Raw genomic sequence first — 18498 nt, 5'->3', positions numbered from 1 at the left:
TGGCAGAACTGAAAACAAGCTGGAAGTCGTTTTGAGAGGTTATATTTTCATGAAAATTATTTTGTTTTCTAGCTTAGTTTGTTAATTAATGATGCAATACGATAAATATAGTTTACCACATGAGCTTAAAGTGTCTTATTAAACCTCGCTCATTTTCCGACCTCGGCTTCACCTCGATCATAAAACTTGACTTGGGTCAAAAAGAGTCACTTTATGCCCTGGTAATGAAATATAGGTACTAGGCCTAATTATGTTTTGTCAAAGGAATAATAAAAACCTTACTTTTTCTTTGTTGTGTTAACTGTTTATTTGACCAGTAAGTACAATTTAATAAAAAAAAATTAGGCCTATGTATAATGCACTTTTATTTGAAGAAAGATGTTATTTTATCAAATTTCCTGTTGTGACAGGGAGAGATAGTGCCAGATGTGCAGCCAGTGTGCGTACCGTCGTGCCAGGCACTGGGACTTGCGTGGCACCCAGTACGCAAGACTCTGGTGGCTGGATGGGAAGACGGAAGTCTCCGTGTGTGGAATGGAGAGAGAGACTTTGCGGCGATGTCGTCGCCTCACACCACACCCGTCCTGGTGCTCAAATGGAGCAAGATGGGCGGACGGCTGGTCTCTGTGGATGCGGTATATACTTATTACAATTTGCCAAGAAATAACACCATTTATATAAACATATATAAATCTGGAAGATGACTTTTTTGTAGAGAAAAAACAATATTATTAACCACAGATAATATAATAATTAATTTATTCTTTAGAGTTTTTCCACCTCTGTTCACAACAAACTAAAAGTATGTATGAGGACAATGATGTTAAATAGTCAAGGTTAGAATACTGATGTAGGCCTATTTTAACTTAATAACTGACGTTATTTAGTACAAATCTGCATGAAATAAGTAGGCCCAAGGAATTTTCTATCTGATTTGATTACGGTTTCCGTCACCAGAGTGGACTCATGGTGGGTTGGAGACTAGATTCACGTTGTCAGCTGCAGTCAGTCTATCAGTTGGCGTTACCTAGCATTCCTTGTGATGCTGTTTTCCGAGTTTCTCGTCCTGGACCAGACCTGTCGGGATTGGCACGGAGAGCTGTTGCTGGAGATCAGGTAATCCTAACTATTGTTTGTTCACTGTTACAGACCATAAATCAATAACTGAATAATACTCTCATGAGAAAGAAATTGTAGTAAAACTTCACTTGTTTTCTGTCACATTATTTGCTTTGAATACTTTGCTGAGAGATAAAGTTATCTAGGCTAGTGCTATTGGATTTTTACCATCATATCTATATATCCTATAGTTGAAAGAAAAAAAAAACTCGCACCTAATGCTAAATTAATATTTCCTGATATTAAAAATTTTACTCAACTATTGTATTTTCAGCCACATTGTTGAATAGCACTATCTGGGAATAACAAAAAGAATAATAATCAACTATATTTTCTATACTATATTACTTCATCACACTAATTTCTAATCGAATCTTAACTCAAGGGGGAAATCAATATTCTTTCTCATTATATACCTACTGAAAAATTAGGGCCTAATAGAAAATGATTGTTTTAAGTCGGGTTTTCCTAGACGCGGAAGAAGATCGCGGAGAGCGGAAAAGCGATTAACATGGCATTCCGCTCCGCTTCTAGGAAATCAGTAACATTAAATTACTTAAGACAAGAGGAGTCCGCTCTCCGTGTTCCTCTCTCCTTGCTCCACTTCCGCGCCTAGGAAAACCCGGTTTTAAGTTGTTGGATACAGTAGAGTTTTATTTACCCAATTTTCCGGTTAGTTAACCGTCCATGTTATCTAATCATCCTGCAAACATTAAAGAAACCAGAAATGGTGTAATATACCCAAGTATTCTGACTGTACTCCCTAGCAGGTAAGTCGACCCTCTCTATACTTGGGAGATATGTGCTAGGCTAGGTACTCGCAATTGACTATTTCCTAATTATTTAATCGTACACAACATACCACATAAACATAGATCTATAGCTGGGTTGTCTAGAATTGCTTCATCTAATATTTTACAGTTTTAATAGTGGTATTTTTCCTTTGTTGTTCAGTCCTTTCCATGGAAAACCAATTTCAAGCCTTGAACAAGTTTGAAAACAGAAGCTGCATCAATTGAATTATTTCTAAACATGGTTACAATGGTTTATTTTATTTTTTATAGGCTATTCTTTACATGTAATGCTTATCAGACCGTACTGATGCCAGATTATAATCGAAACTCAACTGTAGGTAGGCCTAATAAAAATAATTTGAAAAAGTATTAACCCTCCGAGGGTCACGCGTCAAAAAATAGACGCACAACACACTTTGTGTAGGGTCACGCGTCGAGTTTAAGACGCACAAACATCGTTTACGGCGAAGGCTCTATGACTGACTGAATCGGATTGAACTGGATCGAGTTAGGTATCGTTCTTTCCGTAATATTCTAAGCTTTCTCCAGAGGCCTGTCTCTAAGCGCTATTCATTTTAGTTCCGAAAATATTGTAGCAGACAGCTGACGTGCGTGTATTTGTAAACAGCTAGGTTCCCCCGGACCGATGACTGATGTGTTTTATTACGTTTATCATTGTTTTAGTGTTAAAAATCAAAAGTAGTGATATACGTGGTGCATTATAAGAAGATTTAAGTGGTTTTGAAGTGCTGGTTGATGATCCTGAAGAAGTAGGTAGTGATATTGATGTAAATTATCAGCCAGATTCCTAGCTATGGTTAGGCTATGCATTCTTAGCTAAACGCTATGTACTGAAATCCGTTTTTCGCTCATAACTTATTTATTTGATAACTTACCTCGCTATATGATTATATATTTGTAATCCTCATTAAATTTAGAACAAAGTGGCTATTTTCAAATATTTATAGGCGTATAATTTATACAATTTCATTGAGCGCGAACTTATTTTTTTTTTGAAAATTTTCGAAATTATATTTTTTTTTACCTAAAAATTTTTTTTTTTTTAAATGTTCCTTATGTTTTATATATAATATTGAAGCCCATGATTTTCCAAACAAAATGGTATATAGAACATTAGAATTAACATTGTTTTAAGCTTCTCAGATCCGTTTTAATAAAACCTTGCAAAGGGGCCAAAAATAGGTGGACATTAAGGCCTAAACTATGGACACTCGGAGGGTTAAATATGCAGAACTCGTTTTTTACTACTGAAAATATCTAGGCTTTTATTTGTACTTCATTTCAATATCTACACTTTACACACCATGATTACCTACTTGATTACTAACACGGAGATGTTATCTAGATGGCATTGGACATGTTCAGTGCTTGGAGGCCACGCACAGCTGGCAGACATGTGTCTGTACATCAGGACAACTTGGCGCTCTACGTGGCTACTGCCCAAGGTAGACATTCGTGATTTTATTTTAGTCTTTACGCTAGTGGCGGATTTTATGGATGATATTGGCATACTTCTCTCTAACTTTTTGTACATGCCAGGGAACGTGTACCTAACCCCCTTGCACCAAACCATTAGGCTAGTAGATCAAGTAAATTACAACAGATTGTTTTTTTTTCAAATCTAACTGTTTGTGACTAACTGTTTCAACAAAAGGTTAGTGTAGGATATGTTACTTACTTACTGTTATGGCCATTTGTATCAAAATCAGATGTACATTGTAAACAGTAAGATGTACATATTGAAGCACTTTTCTATCAATTATTGAAGGTTACACATAAAATGAAATAAAAAAAAAACTAAAGCCTACATCTAAAATTACCATGTTGTTCTTATGGGGGAAATCTGTTATAGGTAATCCAAAAATCTGAAAGTAGATATTTGCCTTGTATGCTATTTTTTAAATCCTACAGGATAAGTTTTTGTTCTTATAAGTTAAGACATGTTGTCGCTGTTATGCAGACAATTCTATGCTCAAATTGACTCAATTAAACTCAATTTGAGTTTGTTTTATCGATGGAGAATGATATTCATTGTTTGATCGCTAAGGATGTGGGTTGTAAATATTTCAATCCACAATCTTTTTATATTCCAGGAATTGTCTTGTACGTCAATGAAACGGGCAAAGGCCAGGAAGTGTTACAGTTGCCAGGGAGAATTGAGAAATTGCTGTACCACGACTCCGAGGACGGCCTGATAGTTGTGGGCCTGGGACTCAACCTCAGTTACTACTCGGCTGAATCCAACGGAACCTTGAGTGAAGTCACAACGGTAAATACAACTTACTGACACAACATACCATGTTGTGTTTCCTCTGTAACCTTACTTCTCTGTGGTGGAAATCTTGATTCCTAGTATTATACTTTTACTAAGTTAATAACTGAATATACGTTGGCCTACTGAAATTATACGGTATGATTATAACGATGTGCACGTACCTGAAGTATAACGTAGACTGCGTTGTCGTCCTCATCGTCTTGTCTCCAGGGTTTGAACTTTGTACTGTGGACCTTTGATTTCTATGCTATTGTTCTTAACCATTGTAGTTGTCTACTTTACAACATCTCCCTCCGACTTATAAAAGAAAACTTATTCTTCTAAAAAAAAAATTAAAACTTGTTAGGTTACTTCACCTTATAAAAACATTTCCCTTCCAATATAAAACAAAAACACAAAATACATCTTCCTGGAAGGGAACTCTTTTTTTCTTCTTATAGATTCATTTTATCAGGCGCTCTTCGAGTCCTTTGGGACTGCCTGATAGCTTCTGTGTCTTCCCCTTGTTGAGGTTTTCCATCATTGAAATTTTGATTTAGTGATTTTCTTGGACTACCTAAATTTGCTTGAGGTTTAGGTGGCGATATAGTTGTTGAAGGTCTAAGTGGTGATTTCATTGATTGTCGATGTTTAGGTGAATGTTTTTGAGGAGATCTAGGCTCTGTAGGTTCTGTTGTTTGTCTGATTTCTGGTTCTTTTATTTCAGGCAAAAGCCACTCTTCATGTTCCTCTTCTTTTGTTAGATTCTTCCTTAGGAGATCAGCGTGAACAAATCTTGTGCGGTTTCCTTCCTTAATCAAATAGGTTACAGGGCCTATACATTTGATTACTTTTCCGGGTAACCAGTTCACTTTTTCCTTCCTCACCGAGCGAACAAAGACGTTTTCACCTACTTCAAACATTCGTGTTGAGCCTCTACGGTTATCAGCACTGTTCTTGATTACTTCTTGTTTCCGATTCATATCTGCTGACAAGTTAGGCTTTAGAAGACTCAATGGTGTTCTTGGTTTCATTTTTAAAAACATTTCTGAAGGTGTGCATCTAGTAATAGAATGAGGAGTGTTTCTGTAGGTAAAGAGAAAATTGTCTATTTTGTGTTGGATGGATCGATTAGGTTGATTTTTCTGGTCGTGTAGAAGTTGTTTTAAAAACGTTTCCTTGACGGTTTGTACCATCCTTTCAGCTAACCCATTCGAAGCAGGGTGGTATGGAGGGGTGAGAACATGGTGGATTCCATTTGTTGTCAAGAATTCCTTAAACTCACTTGAAGTGAACTGCGGGCCTCCATCAGTTACAATTGTTTGAGGTAACCCATAGGCTGCAAAACATGTTCTCAAACGTTCTATAGTCTTCAAGGATGTAGTGTTGGACGACATATAAAACAGTTCAACCCATTTAGTACGACTATCTACTAAAATAAGAAAATCCTTGCCTTCAAAGTTTGCAAAATCAAGATGTAGTCGTTGCCAATTTTGACTAGGCCATGTCCACGGTTGAAGAGGTACAACTGGTACTGATTTCCTGGTTGATTGACAAATATTGCATTCTGCAACATATCTTTGAATATCCTTATCCATACCCGGCCACCAAACGTAGCTACGAGCTAACGATTTCATCCGTGATTCCCCGGGATGCTCTGAATGTAGTAGATTAAGAATTTCCTTTCTGTGAGTCGGGGGTATGACCACTCGAGTTCCCCACAATAAGCAATTTAATTCTACTGATAATTGATGTGTTTTGTCAGTAAACGGTTGCAACTCCTCACTAACATGATTAGGCCACCCATGTAAGGTGTAATCCATCGCTTTTGACAAGATTGGGTCAAATTTTGATGCTAGGCCTATCTCTTTATGTGTTATAGGCAAACTGTAAGATGTAGAAAAGAAATTGATTTCTTCAGGTTCCTTCTGGTCGTAATTGCATGGCAGTCGGGACAAGGCATCTGCATTTGATATCTCCGAGCCTTTCCGATAGATAAGTTCATATTGGTACGCTGCCAAGATAAGTGCCCATCGCTGTACTCTCGCAGCTGATAGAGTTGGTATGGATTTGTTAGGTCCTAATATAAAAATTAGAGCTTTGTGGTCAGTCACGAGCCTGAACTTACGACCATACAAGAAAACATGGAACCGTTTCACAGCAAAAACTATTGCTAGAGCTTCTCGCTCGATTTGAGCATATTTGCGTTCACTTTGGGACAACGTCCGAGACGCAAAGGCTATGGGCCTTTCAGAGCCATCTGGCAAAACATGAGCCATCACCGCACCTACACCATATTGTGAGCTATCACAAGTTACTAAAATATCCAACTTTGGATCAAATGGCATCAATACATTGTTTTGTAGAAGCAACTTTCGGCTTTTCTCAAACGCTTCCTCACATTTGTCATTCCACTTCCATTGAACTCCGTTATTTAACAACTGGTGAAGGGGGTACAGCAAAGTAGACAGGTTTGGCAAAAATTTGCCGTAATAATTCAATAATCCTAAGTACGAACGCAACTGCGTGACATCATTAGGCCTTGGAGCCTCTACAATCGCTCTACTCAATTCTGGACTCGGATGGATCCCTGTACCATCCAGAAGATGCCCTAGGAATACAATACTCTTTTGGAAGAACTTACTTTTAGTCTCGTTTATTTTTACACCATACTCACTCAGCCTAGTTAGAACCTTATGAACTAAAACTACCATTTCTTCTGGTGAGTGACTTATCAATAGAATATCATCAAGATAGCAATAGGCATTTTGAATCCCTGACATGATTTTGTCCATTACAGACTGGAATATAGAGCCTGCACTAGAAATTCCGTATGGCAGCCGCTTGTAGCGAAACAACCCTCTTAGAGTATTTATAGTCAAAAGGGCTTGTGAGGATTCTTTTATTTTAACCTGGTTGTAGGCAGAAGCCAAATCAAGCTTACAAAAATATTTAGCGTCACCGATTTGAGCAAATATTTCATCTGGGTTCGGTAAGGGGTAATGATCTGTTCTGATACACTGATTTAGCGTTATCTTAAAATTCCCACAAATTCTGACAGATTTGTCTGCTTTCGGAACAACTACAATGGGAGTAGCCCAATCCGTTTTTGTCACCGGATATATTACATCATTTCGTACCAAATTATCTAATTCCTTGTCTACTGCAGGACGTAACGAGAAAGGTACATTATGTGGTTTGCAAAACACAGGAGTAGTATTTTCTTTGAGCACCAACTCCACCTCTACATTTTTAATTTCTCCAAAAGCAGCGTCAAAAACACCTGCGTATTGCTTCTTTAATTCCTCTACGCTAGGCTTAGCAAAATTCAGAACAGTCTTACCGTTCAGTTCGTTGACGACAGAGTCATCTTTGCATTCCTTCATTACTTTACTCCAATCCAGCTTCATTGCTTCTAGCCAGTTTCTTCCCATTAAAATTGGTTGGTCGGTCGAAGTACTTTCAATCACTACTATCGGAAGGACCATTTTTTTCCCATTGGAAATATTTACATCTGCCTGAAACTCGCCAAGGACATTAATTTTCTCACCTGTGTATGTCTTCAAACATATTTTGCTTTTTGAGAGCAGTGGGACAGAATCCTTAAATTTATCAAAATAAACAGAGTCCGGTAACACGCTAACAACAGCGCCTGTGTCGATCACCATCTGTAAAGGTACATTATTTACACACATTTCGGCAACAAATTTATTAGGCCTACTTTTATCATTTGAGTAGGCAATTGTATACAATTCTAATTGATATTCATCTTCTTGATTGATGTTTTCCTGTTGAACATGTGAGCAACTCTCCTGGTTGCCCTCTTCATCGCAGAAATTCACCCTGGAGCTAGGCCTATTTTTACCATGGCCTACATTTAGCCTATTTTTGTTCTGGAAACAAACAACAGCAAGATGTCCTTTACGTTTACATAAATTACATGTATAACCTCTATACGGACAATTCCTTAGATCATGTTCTTTTCCGCACCTGTAGCATACCTTTGAACTAACATTTTTGTCAGAAAAACCTTTCTTAAAACTAGGTTTAGAATTCTGTACAAATTTCTTAGGTTTAAAATTACTCTTCACAAAACTAATCTCACCAGACTGCTTCGTACCATCAATGTGAAAGAACCTAGTATTCTGCTCCGCATTCTCGACTAACAAGGCCGCTTCAATCGCCTTATCAAAAGTAAGCGATTCACCCTCTGCTAAAAGTTTGCTCTGAATGTGCGTAGACCTAAGCCCACATAAAAACCTATCTCGGAGAGCTTGCTCCAAAAATGTCTCGAATTTACAAGTTGCAGCTAGCTTCTTTAGTTGGACAGCATACTCAGAAATGCCCTCATTTTCCCTTTGGTTTCTTTTATTAAACAAAAACCTTTCATAAGTAATGCTTTTCTTAGGAGCATAGTGAGACTTCAAAACTTTAAGCAGATCAGAATAATCTTTATCTTTAGGTGCATCTGGGACCAAAAGGTTTTTTAATGTAGCATACATTTTAGGCCCCATAAGTGATATAAAATAGCCCTTTTTATCAGCATCCTTTACAGAATTTACCGTGAAGAAATTTTCTAATCGTTCAGAAAAATTTTCAAACGACTCAACGTCTGGGTCAAATTCAGACAACTTACCGATAATCGGTTTGCTAGCGGTAGCCATAGCCTGCGATAATATTCACAATTTAGCATTTAAAACTGTACAGTTGAAAATCTTTACTGTAAAACACTTTTTTACTAGCATATTTCAACATTAGAATAACTTTTCACAACTCTCCACATGTGCTTTTCCACTTCCTTTTTAAACATGAAAATCGACAAACTCAGACTTGAAAAGTGCAAACTATGACTCATAGGAATTTTCCCCGCTTCTCCTTCAAAACCCTTGTTCCATTTCAACTCCACTATCCCTTTTAGTTCACTAGTGAAGCGAACAATCGTCTGCAACTGGAACCAACTGGGATACTTATTACTGAACAATACTAGCTACTCAGTTGTACGTTACCGCTCCTGCAACTGCTCCTAGATAACAGTTCTTCTCTCCAAACTAGAGCGTGTGTTATTGATATAACTGCTACTTGAAAAGCCGTTATTTACTCGTAACCACCTGAAGCTCAACTACTCCTCTCCGGCACTTTATTTGTAACAGTTCTTGAACCCTGTTCCTTCTTCGACTTGGACGAACTTCTAATGAAATGAAACTTCCAAAATGGCGGAACCAAACTTGAGACAATTTAAATATATTGAAAAATCGCACTAAAAATGTTAACAGGAGAAACTTCTTTACATTTTAACATTTAAACACGAACTGAACAATTTAAAACCTCGTCGCCAGATTTATTATACTTTTACTAAGTTAATAACTGAATATACGTTGGCCTACTGAAATTATACGGTATGATTATAACGATGTGCACGTACCTGAAGTATAACGTAGACTGCGTTGTCGTCCTCATCGTCTTGTCTCCAGGGTTTGAACTTTGTACTGTGGACCTTTGATTTCTATGCTATTGTTCTTAACCATTGTAGTTGTCTACTTTACAACACCTAGTGAGGTCAAAGTTATATGTACATGATAACTGCCTTGAACTGTTTTAAAATTTACGGCTGAACAAACTTCTTGAAAGTGTCCTACAAATTTGCATTGTAAAATAGTAATGGTCACCGTATGTGTTTAGGTCAAGTTGAGTGGTAGTGGCAATGTTGTAGTGTGGGCTGGGAACAACACAGTGGCTTGTACTGTCAGTGACACAACAGTAAGATGCTGGGAGCCTCATACAGGGGAGACTTATGTTCTCAGTGCTCAACTACCAGACGTCACAGTACAGACAATCACCAGTCTGGCATACAGTCCCAGTAAAGGTGAGTGGTAGTGGCAATGTTGTAGTGTGGGCTGGGAACAACACAGTGGCTTGTACTGTCAGTGACACAACAGTAAGATGCTGGGAGCCTCATACAGGGGAGACTTATGTTCTCAGTGCTCAACTACCAGACGTCACAGTGCAGACAATCACCAGTCTGGCATACAGTCCCAGTAAAGGTAAGTGGTAGTGGCAATGTTGTAGTGTGGGCTGGGAACAACACGGTGGCTTGTACTGTCAGTGACACAACAGTAAGATGCTGGGAGCCTCATACAGGGGAGACTTATGTTCTCAGTGCTCAACTACCAGATGTCACAGTGCAGACAATCACCAGTCTGGCATACAGTCCCAGTAAAGGTGAGTGACATTGGCAATGTTGTAGTGTGGGCTGGGAACAACACAGTGGCTTGCACTGTCAGTGACACAACAGTAAGATGCTGGGAGCCTCATACAGGGGAGACTTATGTTCTCAGTGCTCAACTACCAGACGTCACAGTGCAGACAATCACCAGTCTGGCATACAGTCCCAGTAAAGGTAAGTGGTAGTGGCAATGTTGTAGTGTGGGCTGGGAACAACACAGTGGCTTGTACTGTCAGTGACACAACAGTAAGATGCTGGGAGCCTCATACAGGGGAGACTTATGTTCTCAGTGCTCAACTACCAGACGTCACAGTGCAGACAATCACCAGTCTGGCATACAGTGCCAGTAAAGGTAAGTGGTAGTGGCAATGTTGTAGTGTGGGCTGGGAACAACACAGTGGCTTGCACTGTCAGTGACACAACAGTAAGATGCTGGGAGCCTCATACAGGGGAGACTTATGTTCTCAGTGCTCAACTACCAGATGTCACAGTGCAGACAATCACCAGTCTGGCATACAGTCCCAGTAAAGGTAAGTGGTAGTGGCAATGTTGTAGTGTGGGCTGGGAACAACACAGTGGCTTGTACTGTCAGTGACACAACAGTAAGATGCTGGGAACCTCATACAGGGGAGACTTATGTTCTCAGTGCTCAACTACCAGATGTCACAGTGCAGACAATCACCAGTCTGGCATACAGTCCCAGTAAAGGTAAGTGACATTGGCAATGTTGTAGTGTGGGCTGGGAACAACACAGTGGCTTGCACTGTCAGTGACACAACAGTAAGATGCTGGGAACCTCATACAGGGGAGACTTATGTTCTCAGTGCTCAACTACCAGACGTCACAGTACAGACAATCACCAGTCTGGCATACAGTCCCAGTAAAGGTAAGTGGTAGTGGCAATGTTGTAGTGTGGGCTGGGAACAACACAGTGGCTTGTACTGTCAGTGACACAACAGTAAGATGCTGGGAGCCTCATACAGGGGAGACTTATGTTCTCAGTGCTCAACTACCAGATGTCACAGTGCAGACAATCACCAGTCTGGCATACAGTCCCAGTAAAGGTAAGTGGTAGTGGCAATGTTGTAGTGTGGGCTGGGAACAACACAGTGGCTTGTACTGTCAGTGACACAACAGTAAGATGCTGGGAACCTCATACAGGGGAGACTTATGTTCTCAGTGCTCAACTACCAGATGTCACAGTGCAGACAATCACCAGTCTGGCATACAGTCCCAGTAAAGGTAAGTGGTAGTGGCAATGTTGTAGTGTGGGCTGGGAACAACACAGTGGCTTGTACTGTCAGTGACACAACAGTAAGATGCTGGGAACCTCATACAGGGGAGACTTATGTTCTCAGTGCTCAACTACCAGATGTCACAGTGCAGACAATCACCAGTCTGGCATACAGTCCCAGTAAAGGTAAGTGACATTGGCAATGTTGTAGTGTGGGCTGGGAACAACACAGTGGCTTGCACTGTCAGTGACACAACAGTAAGATGCTGGGAACCTCATACAGGGGAGACTTATGTTCTCAGTGCTCAACTACCAGACGTCACAGTACAGACAATCACCAGTCTGGCATACAGTCCCAGTAAAGGTGAGTGACATTGGCAATGTTGTAGTGTGGGCTGGGAACAACACAGTGGCTTGTACTGTCAGTGACACAACAGTAAGATGCTGGGAGCCTCATACAGGGGAGACTTATGTTCTCAGTGCTCAACTACCAGACGTCACAGTGCAGACAATCACCAGTCTGGCATACAGTCCCAGTAAAGGTAAGGGTTATATTTTTGACCATGCTGTATACTGGGATTTTTTACACTATTTCAGACTAGGATTAGAAGTCGCAGCACTATGACTTACATAGTCCTTTGGCGATTGGCGGGATTAGAACCCAAGACCTCAAGAGGTCAACACACCACATTCTACCACTAGTTCACTAGACTAGCATGCTCCTGGTAACAATACAGTGGCATGTACAGTAAGGGTCAAAATAGTTGTGGAAGTTAGCATTCCTAACCTAATAAGGATACAAATTTAGGATAATAAAAGTTGTATGGTTAATTACTGCAATTGTCGTTGGTTGGGTGAAGTTTAGCCAGATTAGTTCAGGTTTAGGTAGGTAAAGTTATGTTTCATAGCTTAAATCAAATCTAACTGTACCATCAACTCATAACTTAGTTGAACATGCTGTCATTGATAGCAAAATATTCTAATATTTTGAGTATGGTGATAGTCTAAAGTTTTGTGTTACATCTACAGTACCAGTTTAGACTCTTTCCCATTCAGGTACCCTTGCTATCCTCACAACAAATCCTAAAAACCTTTGTGCTCTTTGGTACATCCTTGACCTTAATTTAAGTACAATACATAGGTACATTTTAGACACTATCTTTCAAATTTTATTAGATATTCTCAAACCCAATTAAGTGTTATTTTATAAATCTGAAACTTTTGCATGCTGAAAAACTGATTACAAACAATTCTCCTATACTTAATATTTCTTTATGAAATAGCAACTATACGAATGTAGGTATTTTAAGCCAAGTGTGTATGGAGATGAGTGTAGGCTGAGTGGCGTGATCTAGTTGTCTTGTTACTGACTAAGACCGACATGTTCCTTGGACACAGCTGTTAAGAAATAGCCTATTCAGCCATTGGCAACTAAGGTACCGTACCTACAAGTAAAATTCGAACCGCATTTTTGCCATGTAATTAACGAATTGGTCTAATTATCAGGATAGTACCGCGGATAGTTGTGGTACTCACTAGTGTGGACGATAAACCACACCAGGGAGTATCATATCCACAATTCGTGACCTCTGATTATCTGGATTACAGGATGACTCCACCTTACGAGTCACTAAATTAATGAAAATAGAACTAATTTAAGTTATTTCCGCAGGTGTTCTCTGTGGTTGCACTACGGCTGGTAACATAGTGTTCTGGCGCTACTCAGCCGGGGGATGGGACCCACTGAGTCCTGCCAAGGTGGCCGGAGTTGCCAAGCTGTGTGCGTGGGGTGGGGGTGGAACCTTGCTGGCCGTCAATACTTCTGCAAACACCTACGTCATGAAGGAACACAACCTGTGCGCAGCATACCATCGAGGGGTAAGATTGCTGTATCACTGTTTTACACATATGGGCCTCGAGGGTTGAGGCATTATCACTTAGTTAAAATCCATTGGTGATTGGCGGGATTTGAACCCGGGACCTCAGAGATAGAAGTCCTGCACTCTAACACCAGACCAGCTTATTCCTCAGTTTACTGACGGCCAGCTTGGGAACCTTGTATATTTTACTTGCTAAAAATAGGCCTAACAGAGGATGGGGTTGACCATTGATGTGTAAATACAGAAATACACAGATAAATAAATAAATGAAATGAAAATCCTTTATTTCATCTTTTATTTTTAGGGCCACATGGCCCTTTCTTACACTTAACCTGCATACATATATAAATAATAGTGATGGTCGGATCCGGATATCGGACTACCGGATCCGCCGGATCCAAGCTAAAACCGGCACCGGATCGGATCCAAAAAATTCCGGATCTTGGGCTGGATCCGGTATTGATGGATCCGATTTTTTCCGATTTTCCCCGATTTTTTTTTACTAACACAAAGCTGTCTGTATCCATGTAAAAGACCAATTTTTTCCCGATTTTTTACTCAATGTCACAGTGTTGTATATTACGACGTCAATAACCTGTATGGTTAGGCAATGTCATAGTATTGTATATTACGACGTCAATAACCTCTATGGTGGGCAATGTCACAGTACTGTATATTACGACGTCAATCAAATCAAATAAAATCATCCTTTATTCATAATGTACAATATATCCATGAATAGTGTCAATTATTAAGAATACCAACATAAAAATAATATAATTCATAAAATAACAATAACCTGTATGGTTAGGCAATGTCACAGTTCTGTATATTACGATGTCAATAACCTCTATGGTTGGGCAATGTCACAGTACTGTATATTACGACATTAATAACTTCTATGGTTGGGCAATGTCACAGAACTGTATATTACGACGTTATTAACTTCTATGGTTGGGTAATGTCACAGTACTGTATATTACGACGTCAATAACCTGTATGACTAGGCAATGTCACAGTACTATATATTACGACGTCAATAACCTGTATGGTTAGGCAATGTCACAGTACTGTATTTTACGACTAGGGATGTGTCGAATCCGGATCTCGAATCCACCGAATCCTAAGAAAAGATCGGGATTTGAGAATATATATTTTTTTTGAAAAGAATTATGAGGCATATACTGTAACATTAACTAACCATAGAGGTTATTGACGTCGTAATATACAGTACTGTGACATTGCCCAATCATAGAAGTTATTGATGTCGTAATATACAGTACTGTGACATTGCCCAACCATAAGTTATTGACGTCGTAATATACAGTACTGTGACATTGCCCAACCATAGAGGATACTGACGTCGTAACTCATAATATACATTACTGTGACATTGCCTAACCATACAGGTTATTGACGTCGTAATATACAGTACTGTGACATTGCCCAACCATAGAGGTTATTGGCGTCGTAATATACAGTACTGTGACATTGCCCATCCATACAGGTTATTGACGTTGTAATATACAGTGCTGTGACATTGCCCAACTAATATCATCAACTAATAGTTCCATTTTAAGATTTGGAAAAGTTTTAGTGTCCCCAAAAAATGAGGGATTATGGGCTCAACTGGAGATTACTCTAAATCTATATATATAAAAGGCAAAGCCCTCACTGACTCACTGACTCACTCATCACTAATTCTCCCAAATCCCATTTACCTAGGAGGCTCACCAACACCTGGACAAACGAACAATGACAAATTTATTGCTTAAAACCGCAGAAGATGTTCACGATTTTGTTAAAACTGCGGAATATGTTCATGATTTTAGGCGACCACAAAAGATGTTCTAGATTTCCCCGTGGCAAAGGAAGACATCCATCATTATTTTCCCGTGACCACAGAAGATGTTTACAATTTTGCCAATACCTCAGAAGGCTGCGTAAAATGTTAATAACTTTGTCAAAATAGCAGAAGATGTTGTCGATATTATAGGGGAGATCAAGTGCATTATTATGTATAGATTGACTGTATTATTACAGTTAATATTTATTAACCAAAGCAAACCAATTTGGCCCGACCCAAAATTTTTGACTGATATTAACCTTATGATTTTTCATATTTAAAAGGAAATAATGAATCTTAACAGCTGTTTCAAATAAACAAGTTGGTTCTGCTCTATTATGTTCAATAGCATTAAAGTTACAAGGATTACCAACAGGGTGCAGCACTATTATTTTTTTAAATTTATGACAACAGCTAATAGGCGAGTTAGCGTAGCGAACGACCTCCAACCTAAAGGTGAGTGAGCGGAGGCGAGTTAGCGTAGCGAACGACCTCCAACCTAAAGGTGAGTGAGCGTAGCGAACAAACTTCAACCAGAACGTGATTGAGCCATGAGAACGAGCTCACTTATGAAGTTAAACGGGGCAAAGCCCGCGGGTACAGCTAGTATAATATATATTAACCTTTAAACATTACCAATTTAATTTTAAACAGTATGATTTAAATTGGCATTCTATTAATTACGTTTTTTTAACAAGCCCTTATGACAGTCTGTATATTTTCAAGATCCGGATCCGGTACCGACATTTTCTTGGATCCGCCCATCACTAATAAATAAATATAAAATATAATATGTACACAATTTAATAGAACACAATATTATTTACACAAAATCAATAATCAATACTTTTAAAAACAAAAACACAATGTCTAACAAAATCTCCCACTCACTCAGTCAGCAATTACGCAAGTGCCAAAACAGTCCTAAGACACACCAGCTGAGGCCATACGCTCTAAGTACAATTTTTTCAGTGCCACCAAGAACCGAGGACGATTATCAAATCAAGCATTTTAATGGATAAAGGTAGGTTGTGCCAAAGACGGCAGGCAGTTACAACAAAGGCCCTGTTATTATGCTGTACTCCTATGATGAGGTATGCGCAACATGAAAGATGCAGTGCGCTACATAAGTATATGCATAAATAGTTTTGAAGAGCTAGTTTATCTGGGAAAATTAGGGTAGTCAAGGAACTAAATTACGAAATAAAATATCACAACTCATAAAACTTTTTTTCCTTACGTACAACTTTTACAGCATATAGATTAAACCCTATTTTTAATTTATTTTTCTCTTTAATTCATTATCTGATAATGTTCTATATCAGGGCGAAATATTAATGTTATGTGTTTTAAATTCTATTATCTTTTATTTGTGTGCCTATTTTGCGACTGGACTCTAATTTTCCCATATAAGCCAGCTAAACTCTTATCACTCAACATTAATTTGTTATGCCTATGTCTGTATATAGATAGACTATGTACCTATATAGACTTACTCATATCTATATCACAGCTATACATGATATATTATGTACATACAAACATTTTGAATAAGAGTGTTTTTTGTCTCTAGTCTCTAGGGACATCAAAATGAAAAAGTTAATTGGTCCGGGGCCTAGGTCTTTCCATGCCACCCCCAACCACAGTATTAGCTACTTCCCTATAGAGAAATTTGCTGAAAAAAAAACACAAAACATAAATGGGGTAGACCAATATGTTTTTTTATTAAATTATTTACAGGGTCGCCTACTAAGGTATTTTTTTAACCAAACAGAATTAGAACAGGGTTCTATATTCCATTCTGCCTGGCGGGGTACGGCCCTTGAGGGAACCATTCCGGCATTTGCCTAAGTGAGGAAAGAAACCGTACAAACTTTCCTCCGAATGGCCGGTCTGATAGTCAGACCTCCCGAATGTTAAATGGCATGATGCCACCTCACTCGGTCAGATTAATAACATTACAAAGATACTTACCTAATTCTAGATACATAAGTTACCTTATACTAGATACATAAAATGTTTAAGACACTTAACGCTAAAAGTCCGTCCTAAATCATATTTTACATTTTCTTCCACCGCATCCCTGAATGCTTTGATGTCGTGTGTTTTCCGCTGCAACTCATCCTCAGGCAAAAATTTAGTTGTTATCTCTTCGGCGTTCTATTCCTCTTGAAGTTCTCAGATGTTCCATTATGTGCCTTAATTTTCTTCTATACGTGTTTCTTCTGATTTCTTCAATATTTTGCTACAAGAACTCTTTTATCCTCTCAATACTATTTGTTCTGAAGAACATCAAGTTGCGAGTATAACATCAGTAGGCCTACTATAAACTCCCAGGTTTTCCCGGAATCTTCCTTTAGTTGCATTTTAGCTGTACTCTGCAAGATCTCTGATTGGAGCAATGTGATCTGCCAATGGACAAACTCTGTCATGTATTCCACAGAATTGCTTTCCTTGATCTTACTCTTCAGAATCCACTCTGATCACATGAAGTTACCCAAATTTGACTCCAAAATCCAACAGCATCTATTTAGGTTCTTGTCAGAAATTTAATTGCAGACTTAAATTGTTTCCATAGAAATAAGTATTTACTGACTGTTTAGGTTTGTTTACTTTAAACTTCACTTGTTAAGTTAAACCATGTTAAACTGTACACTCCACATGTGTGTTATAGGCTACAATATTAAATTTGAAATGAGTGCAAAAGAGATATAGATTGATATAATTAAAGGTGCAATTAGTTAAATCTGGTTGATGCATTTTCATCTGAGTTTTCCTAAAATTAAAATTAGCAACCAATTATAAAATATTGGGCTTTAAGTTTGTTTTATTAATTATGCTTTTTTCTGTAATTCAAGGCTTTTTTAAATACATTAAAAACACTTTGCCAAACAAATTACATATTTAAAAAAATGTTAATTTACAGTCCAATTTTATTGAGCACACATTGTAATTTCTTACAATGTAATGTGAAATATTTTATTGTTGATAAGCTTTCTAAGATTGGAAAGACACATTTTATTTTTGAATGTTTTGATTTAGATAGATATATAGTACCTACTTCCGAAAAGAAAAAGAATTACAAGTAAACAAGTGGAAGAATGTTTGTGCTAAAAGTGAATGTTGC

The 18498-nt window shown here is 38.4% G+C and overlaps 1 protein-coding gene across 1 annotated transcript in view; it reads left to right on the top strand.

The window, feature by feature from the left end:
* The window catches only part of LOC129000441 (intraflagellar transport protein 140 homolog), a 39043-nt gene that overhangs the window by 2887 nt on the left and 17658 nt on the right, over positions 1–18498 (top strand). Inside the window, exons 3-15 of the mRNA XM_054427404.1 lie at positions 411–635; positions 958–1116; positions 3280–3379; positions 4028–4203; positions 9868–10051; positions 10149–10229; positions 10346–10585; positions 10702–10941; positions 11145–11297; positions 11414–11653; positions 11751–11831; positions 11948–12187; positions 13318–13523. Of these exons, the coding sequence (XP_054283379.1) occupies positions 411–635; positions 958–1116; positions 3280–3379; positions 4028–4203; positions 9868–10051; positions 10149–10229; positions 10346–10585; positions 10702–10941; positions 11145–11297; positions 11414–11653; positions 11751–11831; positions 11948–12187; positions 13318–13523 (2325 nt within the window). The remainder of the gene's footprint in view (positions 1–410; positions 636–957; positions 1117–3279; positions 3380–4027; positions 4204–9867; positions 10052–10148; positions 10230–10345; positions 10586–10701; positions 10942–11144; positions 11298–11413; positions 11654–11750; positions 11832–11947; positions 12188–13317; positions 13524–18498) is intronic.

Source organism: Macrosteles quadrilineatus, unplaced genomic scaffold (genome assembly GCF_028750875.1).
Source record: "Macrosteles quadrilineatus isolate MER2022 unplaced genomic scaffold, UCM_ALF_1.0 Scaffold_8__2_contigs__length_117827958, whole genome shotgun sequence".
NCBI lineage: Eukaryota > Metazoa > Arthropoda > Insecta > Hemiptera > Cicadellidae > Macrosteles > Macrosteles quadrilineatus.
This window is presented reverse-complemented; position numbering and strand designations above follow the sequence as displayed.